Source organism: Heptranchias perlo, unplaced genomic scaffold (assembly GCF_035084215.1).
Source record: "Heptranchias perlo isolate sHepPer1 unplaced genomic scaffold, sHepPer1.hap1 HAP1_SCAFFOLD_373, whole genome shotgun sequence".
NCBI classification, from domain to species: Eukaryota; Metazoa; Chordata; class Chondrichthyes; order Hexanchiformes; family Hexanchidae; genus Heptranchias; species Heptranchias perlo.
The window spans coordinates 54604-77901 of record NW_027139385.1 but is presented as its reverse complement, the minus strand read 5'-3'; the positions used below and the strand labels follow the sequence as shown (position 1 = coordinate 77901).

Here is a 23298-nt window from a genome sequence, read left to right as displayed (position 1 = left end):
TCCTCCCCCTCAGTGTGACTCCAGACTCCTCCCCCTCAGTGTGACTCCGGACTCGTCCCCCTCAGTGTGACTCCAGACTCCCCCTCAGTGTGACTCCAGACTCCTCCCCCTCAGTGTGACTCCAGACTCCTCCCCCTCAGTGTGACTCCAGACTCCTCCCCCTCAGTGTGACTCCAGACTCCTCCCCCTCAGCGTGACTCCAGACTCCTCCCCCTCAGCGTGACGACGGACTCCTCCCCCTCAGCGTGACGATGGACTCCTCCCCCTCAGCGTGACGACGGACTCCTCCCCCTCAGCGTGACGACGGACTCCTCCCCCTCAGCGTGACGACGGACTCCTCCCCCTCAGCGTGACGACGGACTCCTCCCCCTCAGCGTGACGACGGACTCCTCCCCCTCAGTGTGACTCCAGACTCCTCCCCCTCAGTGTGACTCCAGACTCCTCCCCCTCAGTGTGACTCCTGACTCCTCCCCCTCAGTGTGACTCCAGACTCCTCAGCGTGACTCCAGACTCCTCCCCCTCAGTGTGACTCCTGACTCCTCCCCCTCAGTGTGACTCCAGACTCCTCCCCCTCAGTGTGACTCCAGACTCCTCCCCCTCAGTGTGACTCCGGACTCCTCCCCCTCAGTGTGACAGACTCCTCCCCCTCAGTGTGACTCCAGACTCCTCCCCCTCAGCGTGACTCCAGACTCCTCCCCCTCAGTGTGACTCCGGACTCCTCCCCCTCAGTGTGACTCCGGACTCCTCCCACTCAGTGTGACAGACTCCTCCCTCTCAGTGTGACTCCAGACTACTCCCCCTCAGTGTGACTCCAGACTCCTCAGTGTGACTCCAGACTCCTCCCCCTCAGTGTGACTCCAGACTCCTCCCCCTCAGTGTGACTCCAGACTCCTCCCCCTCAGTGTGACTCCAGACTCCTCCCCCTCAGTGTGACTCCAGACTCCTCCCCCTCAGTGTGACTCCAGACTCCTCCCCCTCAGTGTGACTCCAGACTCCTCCCCCTCAGTGTGACTCTAGACTCCTCCCCCTCAGTGTGACTCCAGACTCCTCCCCCTCAGTGTGACTCCAGACTCCTCCCCCTCAGTGTGACTCCAGACTCCTCCCCCTCAGTGTGACTCCAGACTCCTCCCCCTCAGTGTGACAGACTCCTCCCCCTCAGTGTGACTCCAGACTCCTCCCCCTCAGTGTCACTCCAGACTCCTCCCTCTCAGTGTCACTCCAGACTCCTCCCCCTCAGTGTCACTCCAGACTCCTCCCCCTCAGTGTCACTCCAGACTCCTCCCCCTCAGTGTCACTCCAGACTCCTCCCTCTCAGTGTCACTCCAGACTCCTCCCCCTCAGTGTGACTCCAGACTCCTCCCCCTCAGTGTGACTCCAGACTCCTCCCCCTCAGTGTGACGACAGACTCCTCCCCCTCAGTGTGACGACAGACTCCTCCCCCTCAGTGTGACGACAGACTCCTCACCCTCAGTGACGACAGACTCCTCCCCCTCAGTGTGACACCAGACTCCTCCCCCTCAGTGTGACTCCTCCCCCTCAGTGTGACTCCTCCCCCTCAGTGTGACTCCTCCCCCTCAGTGTGACTCCTCCCCCTCAGTGTGACTCCTCCCCCTCAGTGTGACTCCTCCCCCTCAGTGTGACTCCTGACTGCTCCCCCTCAGTGTGACTCCTGACTCCTCCCCCTCAGTGTGACTCCAGACTCCTCCTCCTCAGTGTGACTCCAGACTCCTCCCCCTCAGCGTGACTCCAGACTCCTCCCCCTCAGCGTGACTCCAGACTCCTCCCCCTCAGCGTGACGACGGACTCCTCCCCCTCAGCGTGACGACGGACTCCTCCCCCTCAGCGTGACGACGGACTCCTCCCCCTCAGCGTGACGACGGACTCCTCCCCCTCAGCGTGACGACGGACTCCTCCCCCTCAGTGTGACTCCAGACTCCTCCCCCTCAGTGTGACTCCAGACTCCTCCCCCTCAGTGTGACTCCAGACTCCTCCCCCTCAGTGTGACTCCAGACTCCTCCCCCTCAGTGTGACTCCAGACTCCTCCCCCTCAGTGTGACTCCAGACTCCTCCCCCTCAGTGTGACTCCAGACTCCTCCCCCTCAGTGTGACTCCAGACTCCTCCCCCTCAGCGTGACGACGGACTCCTCCCCCTCAGTGTGACTCCAGAGTCGTCCTCCTCAGTGTGACTCCAGACTCCTCAGTGTGACTCCAGACTCCTCCCCCTCAGTGTGACTCCAGACTCCTCCCCCTCAGCGTGACCCCAGACTCCTCCCCCTCAGCGTGACCCCAGACTCCTCCCCCTCAGCGTGACCCCAGACTCCTCCCCCTCAGCGTGACGACGGACTCCTCCCCCTCAGCGTGACGACGGACTCCTCCCCCTCAGCGTGACTCCAGACTCCTCAGTGTGACTCCAGACTCCGCCCCTTCAGTGTGACTCCAGACTCCTCCCCCTCAGTGTGACTCCAGACTCCTCCCCCTCAGTGTGACTCCAGACTCCTCAGTGTGACTCCAGACTCCTCCCCCTCAGTGTGACTCCAGACTCCTCAGTGTGACTCCAGACTCCTCCCCCTCAGTGTGACTCCAGACTCCCCCTCAGTGTGACTCCAGACTCCTCCCCCTCAGTGTGACTCCAGACTCCTCCCCCTCAGTGTGACTCCAGACTCCACCCCCTCAGTGTGACTCCAGACTCCTCCCCCTCAGTGTGACTCCAGACTCCTCCCCCTCAGTGTGACTCCAGAGTCCTCCCCCTCAGTGTGACTCCAGACTCCTCCCCCTCAGTGTGACTCCAGACTCCTCCCCCTCAGTGTGACTCCAGACTCCTCCCCCTCAGTGTGACTCCGGACTCCTCCCCCTCAGTGTGACTCCAGACTCCTCCCCCTCAGCGTGACGACGGACTCCTCCCCCTCAGTGTGAATCCAGACTCCTCCTCCTCAGTGTGACTCCAGACTCCTCAGTGTGACTCCAGACTCCTCAGTGTGACTCCAGACTCCTCCCCCTCAGCGTGACTCCAGACTCCTCCCCCACAGTGTGACGACGGACTCCTCCCCCTCCGCGTGACGACGGACTCCTCCCCCTCAGCGTGACGACGGACTCCTCCCCCTCAGTGTGACTCCAGACTCCTCCCCCTCAGTGTGACTCCAGACTCCTCCCCCTCAGTGTGACTCCAGACTCCTCCCCCTCAGTGTGACTCCAGACTCCTCCCCCTCAGTGTGACTCCAGACTCCTCCCCCTCAGTGTGACTCCGGACTCCTCCCCCTCAGTGTGACAGACTCCTCCCCCTCAGTGTGACTCCAGACTCCTCCCCCTCAGTGTGACTCCAGACTCCTCCCCCTCAGTGTCACTCCAGACTCCTCCCCCTCAGTGTCACTCCAGACTCCTCCCCCTCAGTGTGACTCCAGACTCCTGCCCCTCAGTGTGACTCCAGACTCCTCCCCCTCAGTGTCACTCCAGACTCCTCCCCCTCAGTGTCACTCCAGACTCCTCCCCCTCAGTGTGACTCCAGACTCCTCCCCCTCAGTGTGACTCCAGACTCCTCCCCCTCAGTGTGACGACAGACTCCTCCCCCTCAGTGTGACGACAGACTCCTCCCCCTCAGTGTGACGACAGACTCCTCCCCCTCAGTGTGACGACAGACTCCTCCCCCTCAGTGTGACGACAGACTCCTCACCCTCAGTGACGACAGACTCCTCCCCCTCAGTGACGACACCAGACTCCTCCCCCTCAGTGTGACGACAGACTCCTCCCCCTCAGTGTGACGACAGACTCCTCCCCCTCAGTGTGACGACAGACTCCTCACCCTCAGTGACGACAGACTCCTCCCCCTCAGTGACGACACCAGATTCCTCCCCCTCAGTGTGACTCCTCCCCCTCAGTGTGACTCCTCCCCCTCAGTGTGACTCCTCCCCCTCAGTGTGACTCCTCCCCCTCAGTGTGACTCCTCCCCCTCAGTGTGACTCCTAACTCCTCCCCCTCAGTGTGACTCCTGACTCCTCCCTCTCAGTGTGACTCCAGACTCCTCCTCCTCAGTGTGACTCCAGACTCCTCCCCCTCAGCGTGACTCCAGACTCCTCCCCCTCAGCGTGACTCCAGACTCCTCCCCCTCAGCGTGACGACGGACTCCTCCCCCTCAGCGTGACGACGGACTCCTCCCCCTCAGCGTGACGACGGACTCCTCCCCCTCAGCGTGACGACGGACTCCTCCCCCTCAGCGTGACGACGGACTCCTCCCCCTCAGTGTGACTCCAGACTCCTCCCCCTCAGTGTGACTCCTCCCCCTCAGTGTGACTCCAGACTCCTCCCCCTCAGCGTGACTCCAGACTCCTCCCCCTCAGTGTGACTCCAGACTCCTCCCCCTCAGCGTGACGACGGACTCCTCCCCCTCAGCGTGACTCCAGACTCCTCCCCCTCAGTGTGACTCCAGACTCCTCCCCCTCAGTGTGACTCCAGACTCCTCCCCCTCAGCGTGACTCCAGACTCCTCCCCCTCAGTGTGACTCCAGACTCCTCCCCCTCAGTGTGACTCCGGACTCCTCCCCCTCAGTGTGACTCCAGACTCCTCCCCCTCAGTGTGACAGACTCCTCCCTCTCAGTGTGACTCCAGTCTCCTCCCCCTCAGTGTGACTCCAGACTCCTCCCCCTCAGTGTGACTCCAGACTCCTCCCCCTCAGTGTGACAGACTCCTCCCTCTCAGTGTGACTCCAGTCTCCTCCCCCTCAGTGTGACTGCAGACTCCTCCCCCTCAGTGTGACTCCAGTCTCCTCAGTGTGACTCCAGACTCCTCAGTGTGACTCCAGACTCCTCCCCCTCAGTGTGACTCCAGACTCCTCCCCCTCAGTGTGACTCCAGACTCCTCCCCCTCAGTGTGACTCCAGACTCCTCCCCCTCAGTGTGACTCCAGACTCCTCCCCCTCAGTGTGACTCCAGACTCCTCCCCCTCAGTGTGACTCCAGACTCCTCCCCCTCAGTGTGACTCCAGACTCCTACCCCTCAGTGTGACTCCAGACTCCTCCCCCTCAGTGTGACCCCAGACTCCTCCCCCTCAGTGTGACTCCAGACTCCTCCCCCTCAGTGTGACTCCAGACTCCTCCCCCTCAGTGTGACTCCAGACTCCTCCCCCTCAGTGTGACTCCGGACTCCTCCCCCTCAGTGTGACAGACTCCTCCCCCTCAGTGTGACTCCAGACTCCTCCCCCTCAGTGTGACTCCAGACTCCTCCCCCTCAGTGTGACTCCAGACTCCTCCCCCTCAGTGTGACTCCAGACTCCTCCCCCTCAGTGTCACTCCAGACTCCTCCCCCTCAGTGTCACTCCAGACTCCTCCCCCTCAGTGTCACTCCAGACTCCTCCCCCTCAGTGTCACTCCAGACTCCTCCCCCTCAGTGTGACGACAGACTCCTCCCCCTCAGTGTGACGACAGACTCCTCCCCCTCAGTGTGACGACAGACTCCTCACCCTCAGTGACGACAGACTCCTCACCCTCAGTGACGACACCAGACTCCTCCCCCTCAGTGTGACTCCTCCCCCTCAGTGTGACTCCTCCCCCTCAGTGTGACTCCTCCCCCTCAGTGTGACTCCTCCCCCTCAGTGTGACTCCTCCCCCTCAGTGTGACTCCTCCCCCTCAGTGTGACTCCTCCCCCTCAGTGTGACTCCTGACTCCTCCCCCTCAGCGTGACTCCTGACTCCTCCCCCTCAGTGTGACTCCAGACTCCTCCCCCTCAGCGTGACTCCAGACTCCTCCCCCTCAGCGTGACTCCAGACTCCTCCCCCTCAGCGTGACGACGGACTCCTCCCCCTCAGCGTGACGACGGACTCCTCCCCCTCAGCGTGACGACGGACTCCTCCCCCTCAGTGTGACGACGGACTCCTCCCCCTCAGTGTGACTCCAGACTCCTCCCCCTCAGTGTGACTCCAGACTCCTCCCCCTCAGTGTGACTCCAGACTCCTCCCTCTCAGTGTGACTCCAGACTCCTCCCCCTCAGCGTGACAGACTCCTCCCCCTCACTGTGACTCCAGACTCCTCCCCCTCAGTGTGGCTCCAGACTCCTCCCCCTCAGTGTGGCTCCAGACTCCTCCCCCTCAGTGTGGCTCCAGACTCCTCCCCCTCAGTGTCCCTCCAGACTCCTCCCCCTCAGTGTCACTCCAGACTCCTCCCCCTCAGTGTGACTCCAGACTCCTCCCCCTCAGTGTGACTCCAGACTCCTCCCCCTCAGTGTGACTCCAGACTCCTCCCCCTCAGTTTGACTCCAGACTCCTCCCCCTCAGCGTGACTCCAGACTCCTCCCCCTCAGCGTGACTCCAGACTCCTCCCCCTCAGTGTGACTCCAGACTCCTCCCCCTCAGCGTGACTCCAGACTCCTCCCCCTCAGCGTGACTCCAGACTCCTCCCCCTCAGTGTGACTCCAGACTCCTCCCCCTCAGCGTGACGACGGACTCCTCCCCCTCAGTGTGACTCCGGACTCCTCCCCCTCAGTGTGACAGACTCCTCCCTCTCAGTGTGACTCCAGTCTCCTCCCCCTCAGTGTGACTCCAGACTCCTCCCCCTCAGTGTGACTCCGGACTCCTCCCCCTCAGTGTGACAGACTCCTCCCTCTCAGTGTGACTCCAGTCTCCTCCCCCTCAGTGTGACTCCAGACTCCTCCCCCTCAGTGTGACTCCAGACTCCTCCCCCTCAGTGTGACTCCTCCCCCTCAGTGTGACTCCTCCCCCTCAGTGTGACTCCTCCCCCTCAGTGTGACTCCTCCCCCTCAGTGTGACTCCAGACTCCTCCCCCTCAGTGTGACTCCAGACTCCTCAGTGTGACAGACTCCTCCCCCTCAGTGTGACAGACTCCTCCCCCTCAGTGTGACAGACTCCTCCCCCTCAGTGTGACAGACTCCTCCCCCTCAGTGTGACAGACTCCTCCCCCTCAGTGTGACAGACTCCTCCCCCTCAGTGTGACAGACTCCTCCCCCTCAGTGTGACAGACTCCTCCCCCTCAGTGTGACAGACTCCTCCCCCTCAGTGTGACAGACTCCTCCCCCTCAGTGTGACAGACTCCTCCCCCTCAGTGTGACGATAGACTCCTCCCCCTCAGTGTGACAGACTCCTCCCCCTCAGTGTGACTCCAGACTCCTCCCCCTCAGTGTGACGATAGACTCCTCCCCCTCAGTGTGACGACAGACTCCTCCCCCTCAGTGTGACGACAGACTCCTCCCCCTCAGTGTGACAACAGACTCCTCCCCCTCAGTGTGACTCCTGACTCCTCCCCCTCACTGTGACTCCTCCCCCTCAGTGTGACAGACTCCTCCCCCTCAGTTCCAACCTCCCGATTAATTCTCTCAGCGATCGACACATAATCCGTTCCTGGCCGCTGGCGACCTCTCGTGGTTTCACCGTTATCTGCCTCGCCAAGTGACCCCTGAACCCCCTCTTCGCCAGCCAACCAACTGCCTCCTAACCTGACCACAACATAAGAAACAGGAGCAGGAGCGGGCCATTCGGCCCCTCGAGCCTGCTCCGCCATTCAATCAGATCATGGCTGATCTTTGACCTCAACTCCACTTTCCCGCCCGATCCCCATATCCCTCGATTCCCCCAGAGTCCAAAAATCCATCGATCTCAGCCTTGAATATTCTCAACGACTGAGCGTCCACAGCCCTCTGGGGTAGAGAATTTCAAAGATTCACCACCCTCTGAGTGAAGAAATTCCTCCTCATCTCAATCTTGAATGTCCGACCCCTTATCCTGAGACTATGCCCCCTAGTTCTAGACTCTCCAGCCAGGGGGAAACAGCCTCTCAGCATCTACCCTGTCGAGCCCCCCTCAGAATCCGATACGTTTCAATGAGATCACCTCTCATTCTTCGAAACTCCAGAGAGTCGAGGTCCATTCGACTCAACCTCTCCTCACGGGACAACCCTCTCGTCCCAGGAATCGATCGAGTGAAGCTTAGCCTCCCCGCCCACCCTGGTCGCACGCGGAAGAGGAGAGGGGGCTGACTGGTTTGCGGCGGTCGAAGGGTTAACGCGACTTGTCGTGGTTAACGGAGAGGCAGGAGGGAGGGGGCAGGAGCTGCTCGATCTTACGAGTCGTCGCCAGGAATGTGCACACTCGACGTTTGAAGCACAGTCCTGCTGGGATCACATTGGGCGGCCTCCCTGCCCTCTCCCGCCTCCATCCCTCTCTCTCTCTCTCTCTCCGTCCCCTCCCCCTCCCCACCTGTCAGTCTGGCACAGACGGGACAGATCAAAATATCTACAAGGCTCCCCACTCCGAACCTCCCGCACCAGGGCCTCCTGATCGGATTAGGGGAGAGACACGAGGCCCCCCATGGCCCTGAGGAAGGAAGGGGAGGCGGGCGGCCAGGCCCCCTGCCACATGAGCCTGAAAGAAGGTGGGAGCGACCGGCCGCAGTCCCCTGCCGCAGAGGGGCCACGCGCGTTCTCTCTCTCTCTCTCTCTCTCTCTCTATCTCTATCTCTCCGTCTCGGACAGAGCCACAGGCACCGGCCAACACCTCCCCCCCGCCAACCCCCTACCCCTTCTCGGGGAGCGCCAACCACTGCCCACGTCACCCGAGGTGGTTAAAGTGTGTCCGGGTTTGGGGGCGTGAGTCGGTGGACGGGCGGGGAGATGGAGCTCAGATCGGAGGGAGGTGGTGCTGTGAGCTGTCAGGGTATGAAGTGAGGAGGGGCCAGAAACACTGCAACTAGTCACCCGTGTGTGTGTGTGTAAAAGTGTGTCTCTGTGTATGTACGTGTGTGTGTGTATGTGCACATTTGTGTGTATGCGAGTGTGTCTACATTTGTGTGTACGTGTGTGTGTCTACGTTTGTGTGTACGTGTGTGTGTGTCTACGTTTGTGTGTATGTGTGTGTCTACGTTTGTGTACGTGTGTGTATATGTGCGTCTACGTTTGTGTACGTGTGTGTATATGTGCGTCTACGTTTGTGTATGTGTGTGCGTCTACGTTTGTGTATGTGTGTGCGTCTACATTTGTGTACGTGTGTGTGTGTGCGTCTACGTTTGTGTACGTGTGTGTATATGTGCGTCTACGTTTGTGTACGTGTGTATGTGTGTGCGTCTACGTTTGTGTACGTGTGTATGTGTGTGCGTCTATGTTTGTGTGTGTGTGTGTGCGTCTACGTTTGTGTACGTGTGTATGTGTGTGCGTCTACGTTTGTGTACGTGTGTATGTGTGTGCGTCTACGTTTGTGTACGTGTGTGTATATGTGCGTCTACGTTTGTGTACGTGTGTGTATATGTGCGTCTACGTTTGTGTACATGTGTATGTGTGTGCGTCTACGTTTGTGTACGTGTGTGTATATGTGCATCTACGTTTGTGTACGTGTGTGTATATGTGCGTCTACGTTTGTGTACGTGTGTGTATATGTGCATCTACGTTTGTGTACGTGTGTGTATATGTGTGTCTACGTTTGTGTACGTGTGTGTATATGTGTGTCTACGTTTGTGTACGTGTGTGTGTCTACGTTTGTGTGTATGCGTGTGTGTCTACATTTGTGTGTACGTGTGTGTATATGTTTATGTTTGTGTGTGTAGGTGTGCGTTTCTGCATCTGTGTATGTGGCCCAGTCCAGGAAAATCTCGATTGAAACATCCTCATCCTCCTGTTCAAATCCCTCCATGGCCCTCGCCCCCCCTCCCTATCTCTGTAACCTCCTCCAGCCCCTACAATTCTCATCCTCCTGTTCAAATCCCTCCATGGCCCTCGCCCCCCCTCCCTATCTCTGTAACCTCCTCCAGCCCCTACAATTCTCATCCTCCTGTTCAAATCCCTCCATGGCCCTCGCCCCCCCTCCCTATCTCTGTAACCTCCTCCAGCCCCTACAATTCTCATCCTCCTGTTCAAATCCCTCCATGGCCCTCGCCCCCCCTCCCTATCTCTGTAACCTCCTCCAGCCCCTACAATTCTCATCCTCCTGTTCAAATCCCTCCACGGACCTCGCCCCCCTCCCTATCTCTGTAACCTCCTCCAGCCCTACAATTCTCATCCTCCTGTTCAAATCCCCCCATGGCCCTCGCCCCCCCCTCCCTATCTCTGTAACCTCCTCCAGCCCTACAATTCTCATCCTCCTGTTCAAATCCCTCCACGGCCCTCGCCCCCCCTCCCTATCTCTGTAACCTCCTCCAGCCCTGCAATTCTCATCCTCCTGTTCAAATCCCTCCATGGCCCTCGCCCCCCCCTCCCTATCTCTGTAACCTCCTCCAGCCCTACAATTCTCATCCTCCTGTTCAAATCCCTCCATGGCCCTCGCCCCCCCCTCCCTATCTCTGTAACCTCCTCCAGCCCCTACAACTCTCCGAGATCTCTGCGCTCCTCCAATTCTGGCCTCTTGCACATCCCCGATTCCCATTGCTCCACCATTGGCGGCCGTGCCTTCAGCTGCCTGGGCCCTAAGCTCTGGAATTCCCTCCCGAAACCTCTCCCCCTCTCTCTCCTCCTTTAAGACGCTCCTTAAAACCTCCCTCTTTGCCCGAGCTTTTGGTCACCTGTCCCTAATATCTCCTCATGTGGCTCGGGATAAAATTTTGTCTGTTCTACGATCATGTGACATGCCTGGGGATATTTTACTATGTTAAAGGCACTGTGTGAATGGGAGTTATTGTTGATTGTCTGTTTTTGGGTAATCGATACCCCAGAGTGTGTAATATACAGTGTAATAGATACCCCAGAGTGTGTAATATACAGTGTAATGGATACCCCAGAGTGTGTAATATACAGTGTAATGGATACCCCAGAGTGTGTAATATACAGTGTAATAGATACCCAGAATGTGCAATATACAGTGTAATAGATACCCCAGCGTGTGTAATATACAGTATAATAGATACCCCAGTGTGTGTAATATACAGTGTAATAGATACCCCAGAGTGTGTAATATACAGTGTAATAGATACCCCAGAGTGTGTAATATACAGTGTAATAGATACCCCAGAGTGTGTAATATACAGTGTAATAGATACCCCAGAGTGTGTAATATACAGTGTAATAGATACCCCAGAGTGTGTAATATACAGTGTAATAGATACCCCAGAGCGTGTAATATATAGTGTAATAGATACCCCAGAGTGTGTAATATACAGTGTAATAGATACCCCAGAGTGTGTAATATACAGTGTAATAGATACCCCAGAGTGTGTAATATACAGTGTAATAGATACCCCAGAGTGTGTAATATACAGTGTAATAGATACCCGAGAGTGTGTAATATACAGTGTAATAGATACCCCAAAGTGTTTAATGTACAGAGTAATAGATACCCCAGAGTGTGTAATATACAGTGTAATAGATACCCCAGAGTGTGTAATATACAGTGTAATAGATACCCCAGAGTGTGTAATATACAGTGTAATAGATACCCGAGAGTGTGCAATATACAGTGTAATAGATACCCCAGAGTGTTTAATGTACAGAGTAAAAGATATCCGAGAGTGTGTAATATACAGTGTAATAGATACCCCAGAGTGTGTAATATACAGTGTAATAGATACCTGAGAGTGTGCAATATACAGTGTAATCGATACCCCAAAGTGTGTAACATACATTGTAATAGATCCAGGTACAGTAGCGTTGTGTTATGTTACTGGACTAATAATCCAGAGGCCTGGACTCATGAATTCAAATCCCGCCATGGCAGCTGGGGAATTTAATTTCAATTAATTAAATAAAATCTGGAATTTTAATACTAGTATCAGTAATGATGGCCATGAAACTACCGGATTGTCGTAAAAACCCATCTGGTTCACTAATGTCCTTTAGGGAAGGAAACCTGCCGTCCTTACCCAGTCTGGCCTATATGTGACTCCAGACGCACAGCAATGTGGTTGATTCTTAATCGCCCTCTGAAATGGCCCAGCAAGACACTCAGTTGTAAAATCTCGCTAAAGAAAGTCACAATAAGAATAAAACCGGACGGACCACCCGGCTTCGGACAGGACAACAGCAAACCAAGCCCAGTCGACCCTGCAAAGTCCTCTTCACTAACATCTGGGGACTTGTGCCAAAATTGGGAGAGCTGTCCCACAGACCAGTCAAGCAACCGCCTGACATAGCCATACTCACAGAATCATACCTTTCAGCCAACGTCCCAGACTCTTCCATCACCATCCCTGGGTATGTCCTGTCTCACCGGCAGGACAGACCCACCAGAGGTGGCGGTACAGTGATATACAGTCAGGAGGGAGTGGCCCTGGGAGTCCTCAACATTGATTCTGGACCCCATGAAATCTCATGGCATCAGGTCAAACATGGGCAAGGAAACCTCCTGCTGATTACCACCTACCGTCCTCCCTCAGCTGATGAATCAGTCCTCCTCCATGTTGAACACCACTTGGAGGAAGCACTGAGGGGAGCAAGGGCACAGAATGTACTCTGGGTGGGGGACTTCAATGTCCATCACCAAGAGTGGCTCGGTAGCACCACTACTGACCGAGCTGGCCGAGTCCTGAAGGACATAGCTGCCAGACTGGGCCTGCGGCAGGTGGTGAGCGAACCAACACGAGGAAAAAACTTACTTGACCTCGTCCTCACCAATCTACCTGTCGCAGATGCATCTGTCCATGACAGTATTGGTAGGAGTGACCACTGCACAGTCCTCGTGGAGATGAAGTCCCATCTTCGCACCGAGGACACCATCCAATGTGTTGTGTGGCACTACCACCGTGCTAAATGGGACAGATTCAGAACAGATCTAGCAGCTCAAAACTGGGCATCCATGAGGTGCTGTGGGCCAGCAACAGCAGAATTGTATTCCAGCACAATCTGTAACCTCATGGCCCGGCATATTCCTCACTCTACCATTACCAACAAGCCAGGGGATCAACCCTGGTTCAATGAGGAGTGTAGAAGAGCATGCCAGGAGCAGCACCAGGCGTACCTAAAAATGAGGTGCCAACCTGGTGAAGCTACAACTCAGGACTACATGCATGCTAAACAGCGGAAGCAACATGCTATAGACAGAGCTAAGCGATTCCACAACCAACGGATCAGATCAAAGCTCTGCAGTCCTGCCACATCCAGTCGTGAATGGTGGTGGACAATTAAATAACTAACGGGAGGAGGAGGTTCTGCAAACATCCCCATCCTCAACGATGGCGGAGTCCAGCACGTGAGTGCAAAAGACAAAGCTGAAGCATTTGCAACCATCTTCAGCCAGAAGTGCCGAGTGGATGATCCATCTTGGCCTCCTCCCGATATCCTCACCACCACAGAAGCCAGTCTTCAGCCAATTCGATTCACTCCATGTGATATCAAGAAACGGCCGAGTGCACTGGATACAACAAAGGCTATGGGCCCCGACAACATCCCGGCTGTAGTGCTGAAGACTTGTGCTCCAGAACTAGCTGCGCCTCTAGCCAAGCTGTTCCAGTACAGCTACAACACTGGCAGCTATCCGACAATGTGGAAAATTGCCCAGGTATGTCCTGTCCACATTAAGCAGGACAAATCCAATCCGGCCAATTACCGCCCCATCAGTCTACTCTCAATCATCAGCAAAGTGATGGAAGGTGTCGTCGACAGTGCTATCAAGCGGCACTTACTCACCAATAACCTGCTCACCGATGCTCAGTTTGGGTTCCGCCAGGACCACTCGGCTCCAAACCTCACTAGAGCCTTGGTCCAAACATGGACAAAAGAGCTGAATTCCAGAGGTGAGGTGAGAGTGACTGCCCTTGATATTAAGGCAGCATTTGACCGAGTGTGGCACCAAGGAGCCCTAATAAAATTGAAGTCAATGGGAATCAGGGGGAAAACTCTCCAATGGCTGGAGTCATACCTAGCACAAAGGAAGATGGTAGTGGTTGTTGGAGGCCAATCATCTCAGCCCCAGGGCATTGCTGCAGGAGTTCCTCAGGGCAGTGTCCGAGGCCCAACCATCTTCAGCTGCTTCATCAATGACCTTCTCTCCATCATAAGGTCAGAAATGGGGATGTTCGCTGATGATTGCACAGTGTTCAGTTCCATTCACAAACCCTCAGATAATGAAGCAGTCCGTGCCCGCATGCAACAAGACCTGGACAACATCCAGGCTTGGGCTGATAAGTGGCAAGTAACATTCGCGTCAGACAAGTGCCAGGCAATAACCATCTCCAACAAGAGAGAGTCTAACCACCTTCCCTTGACATTCAACGGCATTACCATCGCCGAATCTCCCACCATCAACATCCTAGGGGTCACCATTGACCAGAAACTTAACTGGACCAGCCACATAAATACTGTGGCTACAAGAGCAAGTCAGAGGCTGGGTATTCTGCGGCGAGTGACTCACCTCATGACTCCCCAAAGCCTTTCCACCATCTACAAGGCATAAGTCAGGAGTGTGATGGAATACTCTCCACTTGCCTGGATGAGTGCAGCTCCAACAACACTCAAGAAGCTCGACACCATCCAGGACAAAGCAGCCCGCTTGATTGGCACCCCATCCACCACCCTAAACATTCACTCCCTTCACCACCGGCACACCGTGGCTGCAGTGTGGACCATCCACAGGATGCACTGCAGCAACTCGCCAAGGCTTCTTCGACAGCAATTCCCAAACTCGCGACCTCTACCACCTAGACGGACAAGGGCAGCAGGTACACGGGAACAACACCACCTGCACGTTCCCCTCCAAGTCACACACCATCCCGACTTGGAAATATATCGCCGTTCCTTCATCGTCGCTGGGTCAAAATCCTGGAACTCCCTTCCTAACAGCACTGTGGGAGAACCTTCACCACACGGACTGCAGCGGTTCAAGAAGGCGGCTCACCACCACCTTCTCAAGGGGCAATTAGGGACGGGTAATAAATGCCGGCCTCGCCAGCGACGCCCACATCCCATGAATGAATCAAAAAACAAACCCGAGACTGTGTAATGTACAGTGTAATAGATATCCCAGGTGTGTAATATATAGTGTAATAGATACCCCAGATTGTGTAATATACACTATAATAGATACCCCATAATGTGGAATATACATTACAATAAATACCCAGAGTAAGTAATATATAGTATAATAAATACACAGAGTAAGTAATATACAGTGTAATAAGTACCCCAGAGTGTGTAATGAACAGTATAATAGACACCCCAGAGTGTGTAAAATACAGTATAATAGATACCACAGAGTGTGTAATATCCAGTATAATAGATACCCCAGAGTGCGTAATGTACAGTGTAATAGATACCCCAGAGTGTGTAATATACAGTGTAATAGATACCCCAGAGTGTGTAATATACAGTGTAATAGATACCCCAGAGTGTGTAATATACAGTGTAATAGATACCCCAGAGTGTGTAATATACAGTGTAATAGATACCCCAGAGTGTGTAATATACAGTGTAATAGATACCCCAGAGTGTGTAATATACAGTGTAATAAATACCCCAGAGTGTGTAATATACAGTGTAATAGATACCCCAGAGTGTTTAACATACAGTGTAATAGATACCCCAGAGTGTTTAATATACAGTGTACTAGATACCCCAGAGTGTGTAATATACAGTGTAATAGATACCCCAGAGTGTGTAATATACAGTGTAATAGATACCCCAGAGTGTGTAATATACAGTGTAATAGAAAGCCCAGAGTGTGTAATATACAGTGTAATAGATACCCCAGAGTGCGTAATATACAGTGTAATAGATACCCCAGAGTGCGTAATGTGCAGTGTAATCGATACCCCAGAGTGTGTAATATACAGTGTAATAAATACCCCAGAGTGTGTAATATACAGTGTAATAGATACCCCAGAGTGTTTAACATACAGTGTAATAGATACCCCAGAGTGTTTAATATACAGTGTACTAGATACCCCAGAGTGTGTAATATACAGTGTAATAGATACCCCAGAGTGTGTAATATACAGTGTAATAGATACCCCAGAGTGTGTAATATACAGTGTAATAGAAAGCCCAGAGTGTGTAATATACAGTGTAATAGATACCCCAGAGTGCGTAATATACAGTGTAATAGATACCCCAGAGTGTGTAATATACAGTGTAATAGATACCCCAGAGTGCGTAATGTGCAGTGTAATCGATACCCCAGAGTGTGTAATATACAGTGTAATAGATACCCCAGAGTGCGTAATATACAGTGTAATAGATACCCCAGAGTGTTTAATATACAGTGTACTAGATACCCCAGAGTGTGTAATATACAGTGTAATAGATACCCCAGAGTGTGTAATATACAGTGTAATAGATACCCCAGAGTGTGTAATATACAGTGTAATAGAAAGCCCAGAGTGTGTAATATACAGTGTAATAGAAAGCCCAGAGTGTGTAATATACAGTGTAATAGATACCCCAGAGTGCGTAATATACAGTGTAATAGATACCCCAGAGTGCATAATGTGCAGTGTAATCGATACCCCAGAGTGTGTAATATACAGTGTAATAGATACCTCAGGGTGTGTAATATACAGTGTAATAGATACCCCAGAGTGCGTAATATACAGTGTAATAAATACCCCAGAGTGCGTAATATGCAGTGTAATAGATACCCCAGAGTGCGTAATATACAGTGTAATAGATACCCCAGAGTGTGTAATATACAGTGTAATAGATACCCCAGAGTGTGTAATATACAGTGTAATAGATACCCCAGAGTGTGTAATATACAGTGTAATAGATACCCCAGAGTGTGTAATATACAGTGTAATAGATACCCCAGAGTGTGTAATATACAGTGTAATAGATACCCCAGAGTGTGTAATATACAGTGTAATAGATACCCCAGAGTGTGTAATATACAGTGTAATAGATACCTCAGGGTGTGTAATATACAGTGTAATAGATACCCCAGAGTGTGTAATATACAGTGTAATAGATACCCCAGAGTGTGTAATATACAGTGTAAGAGATACCCCAGAGTGTGTAATATACAGTGTAATAGATACCCCAGAGTGTGTAATATACAGTATAATAGATACCCCAGTGTGTGTAATATACAGTGTAATAGATACCCCAGAGTGTGTAATATACAGTGTAATAGATACCTCAGGGTGTGTAATATACAGTGTAATAGATACCCCAGAGTGTGTAATATACAGTGTAATAGATACCCCAGAGTGTGTAATATACAGTGTAATAGATACCCCAGAGTGTGTAATATACAGAGTAACAGATACCCCAGAGTGTGCAATATACAGAGTAACAGATACCCCAGAGTGTGTAATATACAGAGTAATAGATACCCCAGAGCGTGTAATATATAGTGTAATAGATACCCCAGAGTGTGTAATATACAGTGTAATAGATACCCCAGAGTGTGTAATATACAGTGTAATAGATACCTGAGAGTGTGTAATATACAGTGTAATAGATACCCCAAAGTGTTTAATGTACAGAGTAATAGATACCCCAGAGTGTGTAATATACAGTGTAATAGATACCCCAGAGTGTGTAATATACAGTGTAATAGATACCCCAGAGTGTGTAATATACAGTGTAATAGATACCCCAGAGTGTGTAATATACAGTGTAATAGATACCCCAGAGTGTGTAATATACAGTGTAATAGATACCCCAGAGTGTGTAATATACAGTGTAATAGATACCCCAGAGTGTGTAATATACAGTGTAATAGATACCCCAGAGTGTGTAATATACAGTGTAATAGATACCCCAGAGTGTGTAATATACAGTGTAATAGATACCCCAGAGTGTGTAATATACAGTGTAATAGATACCCCAGAGTGTGTAATATACAGTGTAATAGATACCCCAGAGTGTGTAATATACAGTGTAATAGATACCCCAGAGTGTGTAATATACAGTGTAATAGATACCCCAGAGTGTGTAATATACAGTGTAATAGATACCCCAGAGTGTGTAATATACAGTGTAATAGATACCCCAGAGCGTGTAATATACAGTGTAATAGATACCCCAGAGTGTGTAATATACAGTGTAATAGATACCCCAGAGTGTGTAATATACAGTGTAATAGATACCCCAGAGTGTGTAATATACAGTGTAATAGATACCCCAGAGCGTGTAATATACAGTGTAATAGATACCCCAGAGTGTGTAATATACAGTGTAATAGATACCCCAGAGTGTGTAATATACAGTGTAATAGATACCCCAGAGTGTGTAATATACAGTGTAATAGATACCCCAGAGTGTGTAATATACAGTGTAATAGATACCCCAGAGTGTGTAATATACAGTGTAATAGATACCCCAGAGCGTGTAATATACAGTGTAATAGATACCCCAGAGTGTGTAATATACAGTGTAATAGATACCCCAGAGTGTGTAATATACAGTGTAATAGATACCCCAGAGTGTGTAATATACAGTGTAATAGATACCCCAGAGTGTGTAATATACAGTGTAATAGATACCCCAGAGCGTGTAATATACAGTGTAATAGATACCCCAGAGTGTGTAATATACAGTGTAATAGATACCCCAGAGCGTGTAATATACAGTGTAATAGATACCCCAGAGTGTGTAATATACAGAGTAACAGATACCCCAGAGTGTGTAATATACAGTGTAATAGATACCCCAGAGTGTGTAATATACAGTGTAATAGATACCCCAGAGTGTGTAATATACAGTGTAATAGATACCTCAGGGTGTGTAATATACAGAGTAACAGATACCCCAGAGTGTGTAATATACAGTGTAATAGATACCCCAGAGTGTGTAATATACAGTGTAATAGATACCCCAGAGTGTGTAATATACAGTGTAATAGATACCCCAGAGTGTGTAATATACAGTGTAATAGATACCTCAGGGTGTGTAATATACAGAGTAACAGATACCCCAGAGTGTGTAATATACAGTGTAATAGATACCCCAGAGCGTGTAATATACAGTGTAATAGATACCCCAGAGTGTGTAATATACAGTGTCATCGACATCCTCTCCTTCGGCCCCGCCTCCTCTCCATGAGCTCGGCAGTGAAAGAAAGAAAGGAAGAAAGACGGGCAGGCGGACAGACGGGCAGACAGATCGGTAGACAGTCAAACAAGCAGGCAGCTAGACAGGCAGACAGACAGGTATACAAGCAGGTAGACAGACAGGCAAACCGACAAAGAGGAAAAGGGAAAGGAAGGAAGGGCATAGGATTGAGTGAAGGGAGGAGGGAGGGAGGGAGGGAGGGAGGGTGCGGAGGAGAAAGGCCCCCTCAATGCCCGAGGGATGTCTGTACCTCCATCTCTTCCCGTCTGGGGCCTCGCTTCAAATACCAGCCCCCCGAGCTGACGGGGTTCGGGTCTCTCTCCCGTGGAGCAGTCTCCAAACACAGAGAGAGCAGACTCGAGCCATCTATCCATCGGCCCAGCACTCCTCTGAAATGACGAAACGGGGGCCCCTTTTAATTGTTGCAAGTTTCCCTTCAGTCCAGGTGGAAGCTGAGATCGGGGGGGCTTGGGTGCGGTGGGGAGGGCGGAGAACGTCGGGAGGAGAGACCCCGCTCACTGCAGAACCAATCTGGAAACCAGGCGTGAGTTATTTCGTCCCACGAAAATATTTGTGGCCTCTCCCTCCGAGGGATTCGGCTCCAAGTCTGCCCCAGGCAGCAGGTCTCGCTGGGGGACACCAGCTCACTGTCGCAGATGGATCTGCTCCGTTTGGTCACCGAGCGCAGCTCCTGCGACAGGGTCTATTTTGGGAGCGATGGGCCTCTCCTTCAGCTGTCATGGTGACAGTGAGCTGGAGGGGCAGCTGTCCTGGGGAGTCACCGCCCAGGACCTGACGCAAGGCCAACTGAACGGCGGTTTGACAGGTGGTATCGTAGGGCACGGGGCACAGGGAACAGGGCACAGAGCACAGGGAACAGGGCACAGGGAACAGAGCACAGGGAACAGGGCACAGAGCACAGAGCACAGGGAACAGAGAACAGAGCACAGGGAACAGAGCACAGGGAACAGAGCACAGAGCACAGGGAACAGAGCACAGGGAACAGGGCACAGAGCACAGGGAACAGAGAACAGAGCACAGGGAACAGGGCACAGAGCACAGGGAACAGGGCACAGAGCACAGGGAACAGGGCACAGAGCACAGGGAACAGGGCTCAGAGCACAGGGAACAGGGCTCAGAGCACAGGGAACAGGGCTCAGAGCACAGGGAACAGGGCTCAGAGCACAGGGAACAGGGCTCAGAGCACAGGGAACAGAGCACAGAGCACAGGGAACAGGGCACAGAGCACAGGGAACAGGGCACAGAGCACAGGGAACAGGGCTCAGAGCACAGGGAACAGGGCTCAGAGCACAGGGAACAGGGCTCAGAGCACAGGGAACAGGGCTCAGAGCACAGGGAACAGGGCACAGAGCACAGGGAACAGAGCTCAGAGCACAGGGAACAGGGCTCAGAGCACAGGGAACAGGGCTCAGAGCACAGGGAACAGGGCTCAGAGCACAGGGAACAGGGCTCAGAGCACAGGGAACAGAGCACACGGAACAGGGCACAGAGCACAGGGAACAGGGCTCAGAGCACAGAGCACAGGGAACAGAGCTCAGAGCACAGGGAACAGGGCTCAGAGCACAGAGCACAGGGAACAGAGCACAGGGAACAGAGCACAGAGCACAGGGAACAGGGCTCAGAGCACAGGGAACAGAGCACAGGGAACAGAGCACAGGGAACAGGGCTCAGAGCACAGGGAACAGAGCACAGGGAACAGGGCACAGAGCACAGGGAACAGGGCACAGAGCACAGGGAACAGGGAACAGGGCTCAGAGCACAGGGAACAGAGCACAGGGAACAGGGCACAGAGCATAGGGAACAGGGCACAGAGCATAGGGAACAGGGCACAGAGCACAGGGAACAGGGCACAGAGCACAGGGAACAGGGCACAGAGCACAGGGAACAGAGCACAGGGCACAGAGCACAGGGAACAGGGCTCAGAGCACAGGGAACAGAGCTCAGGGCACAGGGCACAGAGCACAGGGAACAGGGCTCAGGGAACAGGGCACAGGGAACAGGGCTCAGGGAACAGGGCTCAGAGCACAGGGAACAGGGCTCAGAGCACAGGGAACAGAGCTCAGAGCACAGGGAACAGGGCACAGGGAACAGGGCACAGAGCACAGGGAACAGGGCTCAGGGAACAGGGCACAGGGCACAGAGCACAGGGAACAGAGCACAGGGAACAGGGCTCAGAGCACAGGGAACAGGGCTCAGGGAACAGGGCTCAGAGCACAGGGAACATAGCTCAGAGCACAGGGAACAGGGCTCAGAGCACAGGGAACAGGGCTCAGGGAACAGGGCACAGGGCACAGAGCACAGGGAACAGAGCACAGGGAACAGGGCACAGAGCACAGGGAACAGAGCACAGGGAACAGGGCTCAGAGCACAGGGCTCAGGGAACAGGGCTCAGAGCACAGGGAACAGAGCTCAGAGCACAGGGAACAGAGCTCAGAGCACAGGGAACAGGGAACAGAGCACAGGGAACAGGGCTCAGAGCACAGGGAACAGGGCTCAGAGCACAGGGAACAGGGCTCAGAGCACAGGGAACAGGGCACAGAGCACAGGGAACAGGGCACAGAGCACAGGGAACAGGGCACAGAGCACAGGGAACAGGGCTCAGAGCACAGGGAACAGGGCTCAGAGCACAGGGAACAGGGAACAGGGCACAGAGCACAGGGCTCAGAGCACAGGGAACAGGGCTCAGAGCACAGGGAACAGAGCACAGAGCACAGGGAACAGGGCACAGAGCACAGGGAACAGGGCACAGAGCACAGGGAACAGGGCACAGAGCACAGAGAACAGGGCACAGAGCACAGGGAACAGGGCTCAGAGCACAGGGAACAGGGCTCAGAGCACAGGGAACAGGGCTCAGAGCACAGGGAACAGGGCACAGGGAACAGGGAACAGGGAACAGAGCACAGAGCACAGGGAACAGAGCTCAGGACACAGACCAATGGGGAGAGAGTGGGGCATTGGGATTAGTTTGGGATTGATGCAGGGCTATGGGGGGAGAGTGGGGCAGTGGATTTAGTGTGGGGATTGATACAGGGGTATGGGGAGAGAGTGGGGCAGTGGGATTGATACAGGGCCATGGGGAGAGAGTGGGGCAGTGGGATTAGTGTGGGGATTGATACAGGGCTATGGGGAGAGCGTGTGACAGTGGGATTAGTGTGGGGATTGATACAGGACCATGGGGAGAGAGTGGGGCAGTGGGATTAGTGTGGGATTGATACAGGGCTATGGGGAGAGAGTGGGACAGTGGGATTAGTTTGGGGATTGATGCAGGGCAATGGGGGGAGAGTGGGGCAGTGGGATTAGTGTGGGATTGATGCAGGGCTATGGGGGGAGAGTGGGGCAGTGGGATTAGTGTGGGATTGATACAGGGCTATGGGGGGAGAGTGGGGCAGTGGGATTAGTGTGGGATTGATACAGGGCTATGGGGGGAGAGTGGGGCAGTGGGATTAGTGTGGGATTGATACAGGGCTATGGGGAGAGAGTGGGGCAGTGGGATTAGTGTGGGATTGATACAGGGCTATGGGGAGAGAGCGGGGCAGTGGGATTAGTGTGGGATTGATACAGGGCTATGGGGAGAGAGCGGGGCAGTGGGATTAGTGTGGGATTGATACAGGGCGATGGGGAGAGAGCGGGGCAGTGGGATTAGTGTGGGGATCGATACAGGGCTATGGGGAGAGAGCGGGGCAGTGGGATTAGTGTGGGATTGATACAGGGCTATGGGGAGAGAGCGGGGCAGTGGGATTCGGGTGGGATTGATACAGGGCTATGGGGAGGGAGTGGGGCAGTGGGATTCGGGTGGGATTGATACAGGGCTATGGGGAGGGAGTGGGGCAGTGGGATTAGGGTGGGATTGATACTGGGCGATGGGGAGAGAACGGGGGGTGCAGTGAATAGGGGAGAATTGAGAGGTAACGCTCGAGCCAGATCCCGTTCACCGGTGTGTGGTCCTCAGGATATTCGACTATGGAAGCCCTCACGGTTGAGCTCGGTGTGTTCCTCACGCAGATTAGGAAGAGGCTTGGTGCGGGGGGGGTGGGGGAGCAGTGGCGTTAACCGAGGCACTTTGAAAGAATTACGTCTTTGCAGTGCTTTGGCTCACTGTACCTCCACACACATCTGTGTGTTTAACTGGGTAGGGGTGTGGGCTAATGGCCTGAAGCTTGAGGACTTTGGATGGTTTATATCGATAATGATGGCTACATGGGAGTGATAACTAAGTTGTGCGAGAGTGTTTCATGAATGGGTTGAGTGTGAGAGTATTTGATGAATGGGTTGAGTGTGAGAGTATTTGATGAATGGGTTGAGTGTGAGAGTATTTGATGAATGGGTTGAGTGTGAGGGTATTTGATGAATGGGTTGAGTGTGAGAGTATTTGATGAA

At 53.4% G+C, this 23298-nt stretch overlaps 1 protein-coding gene across 4 annotated transcripts in view; it reads left to right on the top strand.

The window, feature by feature from the left end:
* The window catches only part of LOC137311622 (myocardin-like), a 75739-nt gene that overhangs the window by 7655 nt on the left and 44786 nt on the right, over positions 1-23298 (top strand). For 2 of the 4 annotated variants that reach the window (XM_067978723.1, XM_067978721.1), the window contains exon 1: positions 8197-8369. The exons of the other annotated variants lie outside the window; for them this stretch is intronic. In XM_067978723.1, the coding sequence (XP_067834824.1) occupies positions 8306-8369 (64 nt within the window). In that variant the 5' untranslated portion in view covers positions 8197-8305. Of the gene's footprint in view, positions 1-8196; positions 8370-23298 lie in introns of those variants that run through there. 4 annotated transcript variants of the gene reach the window in all.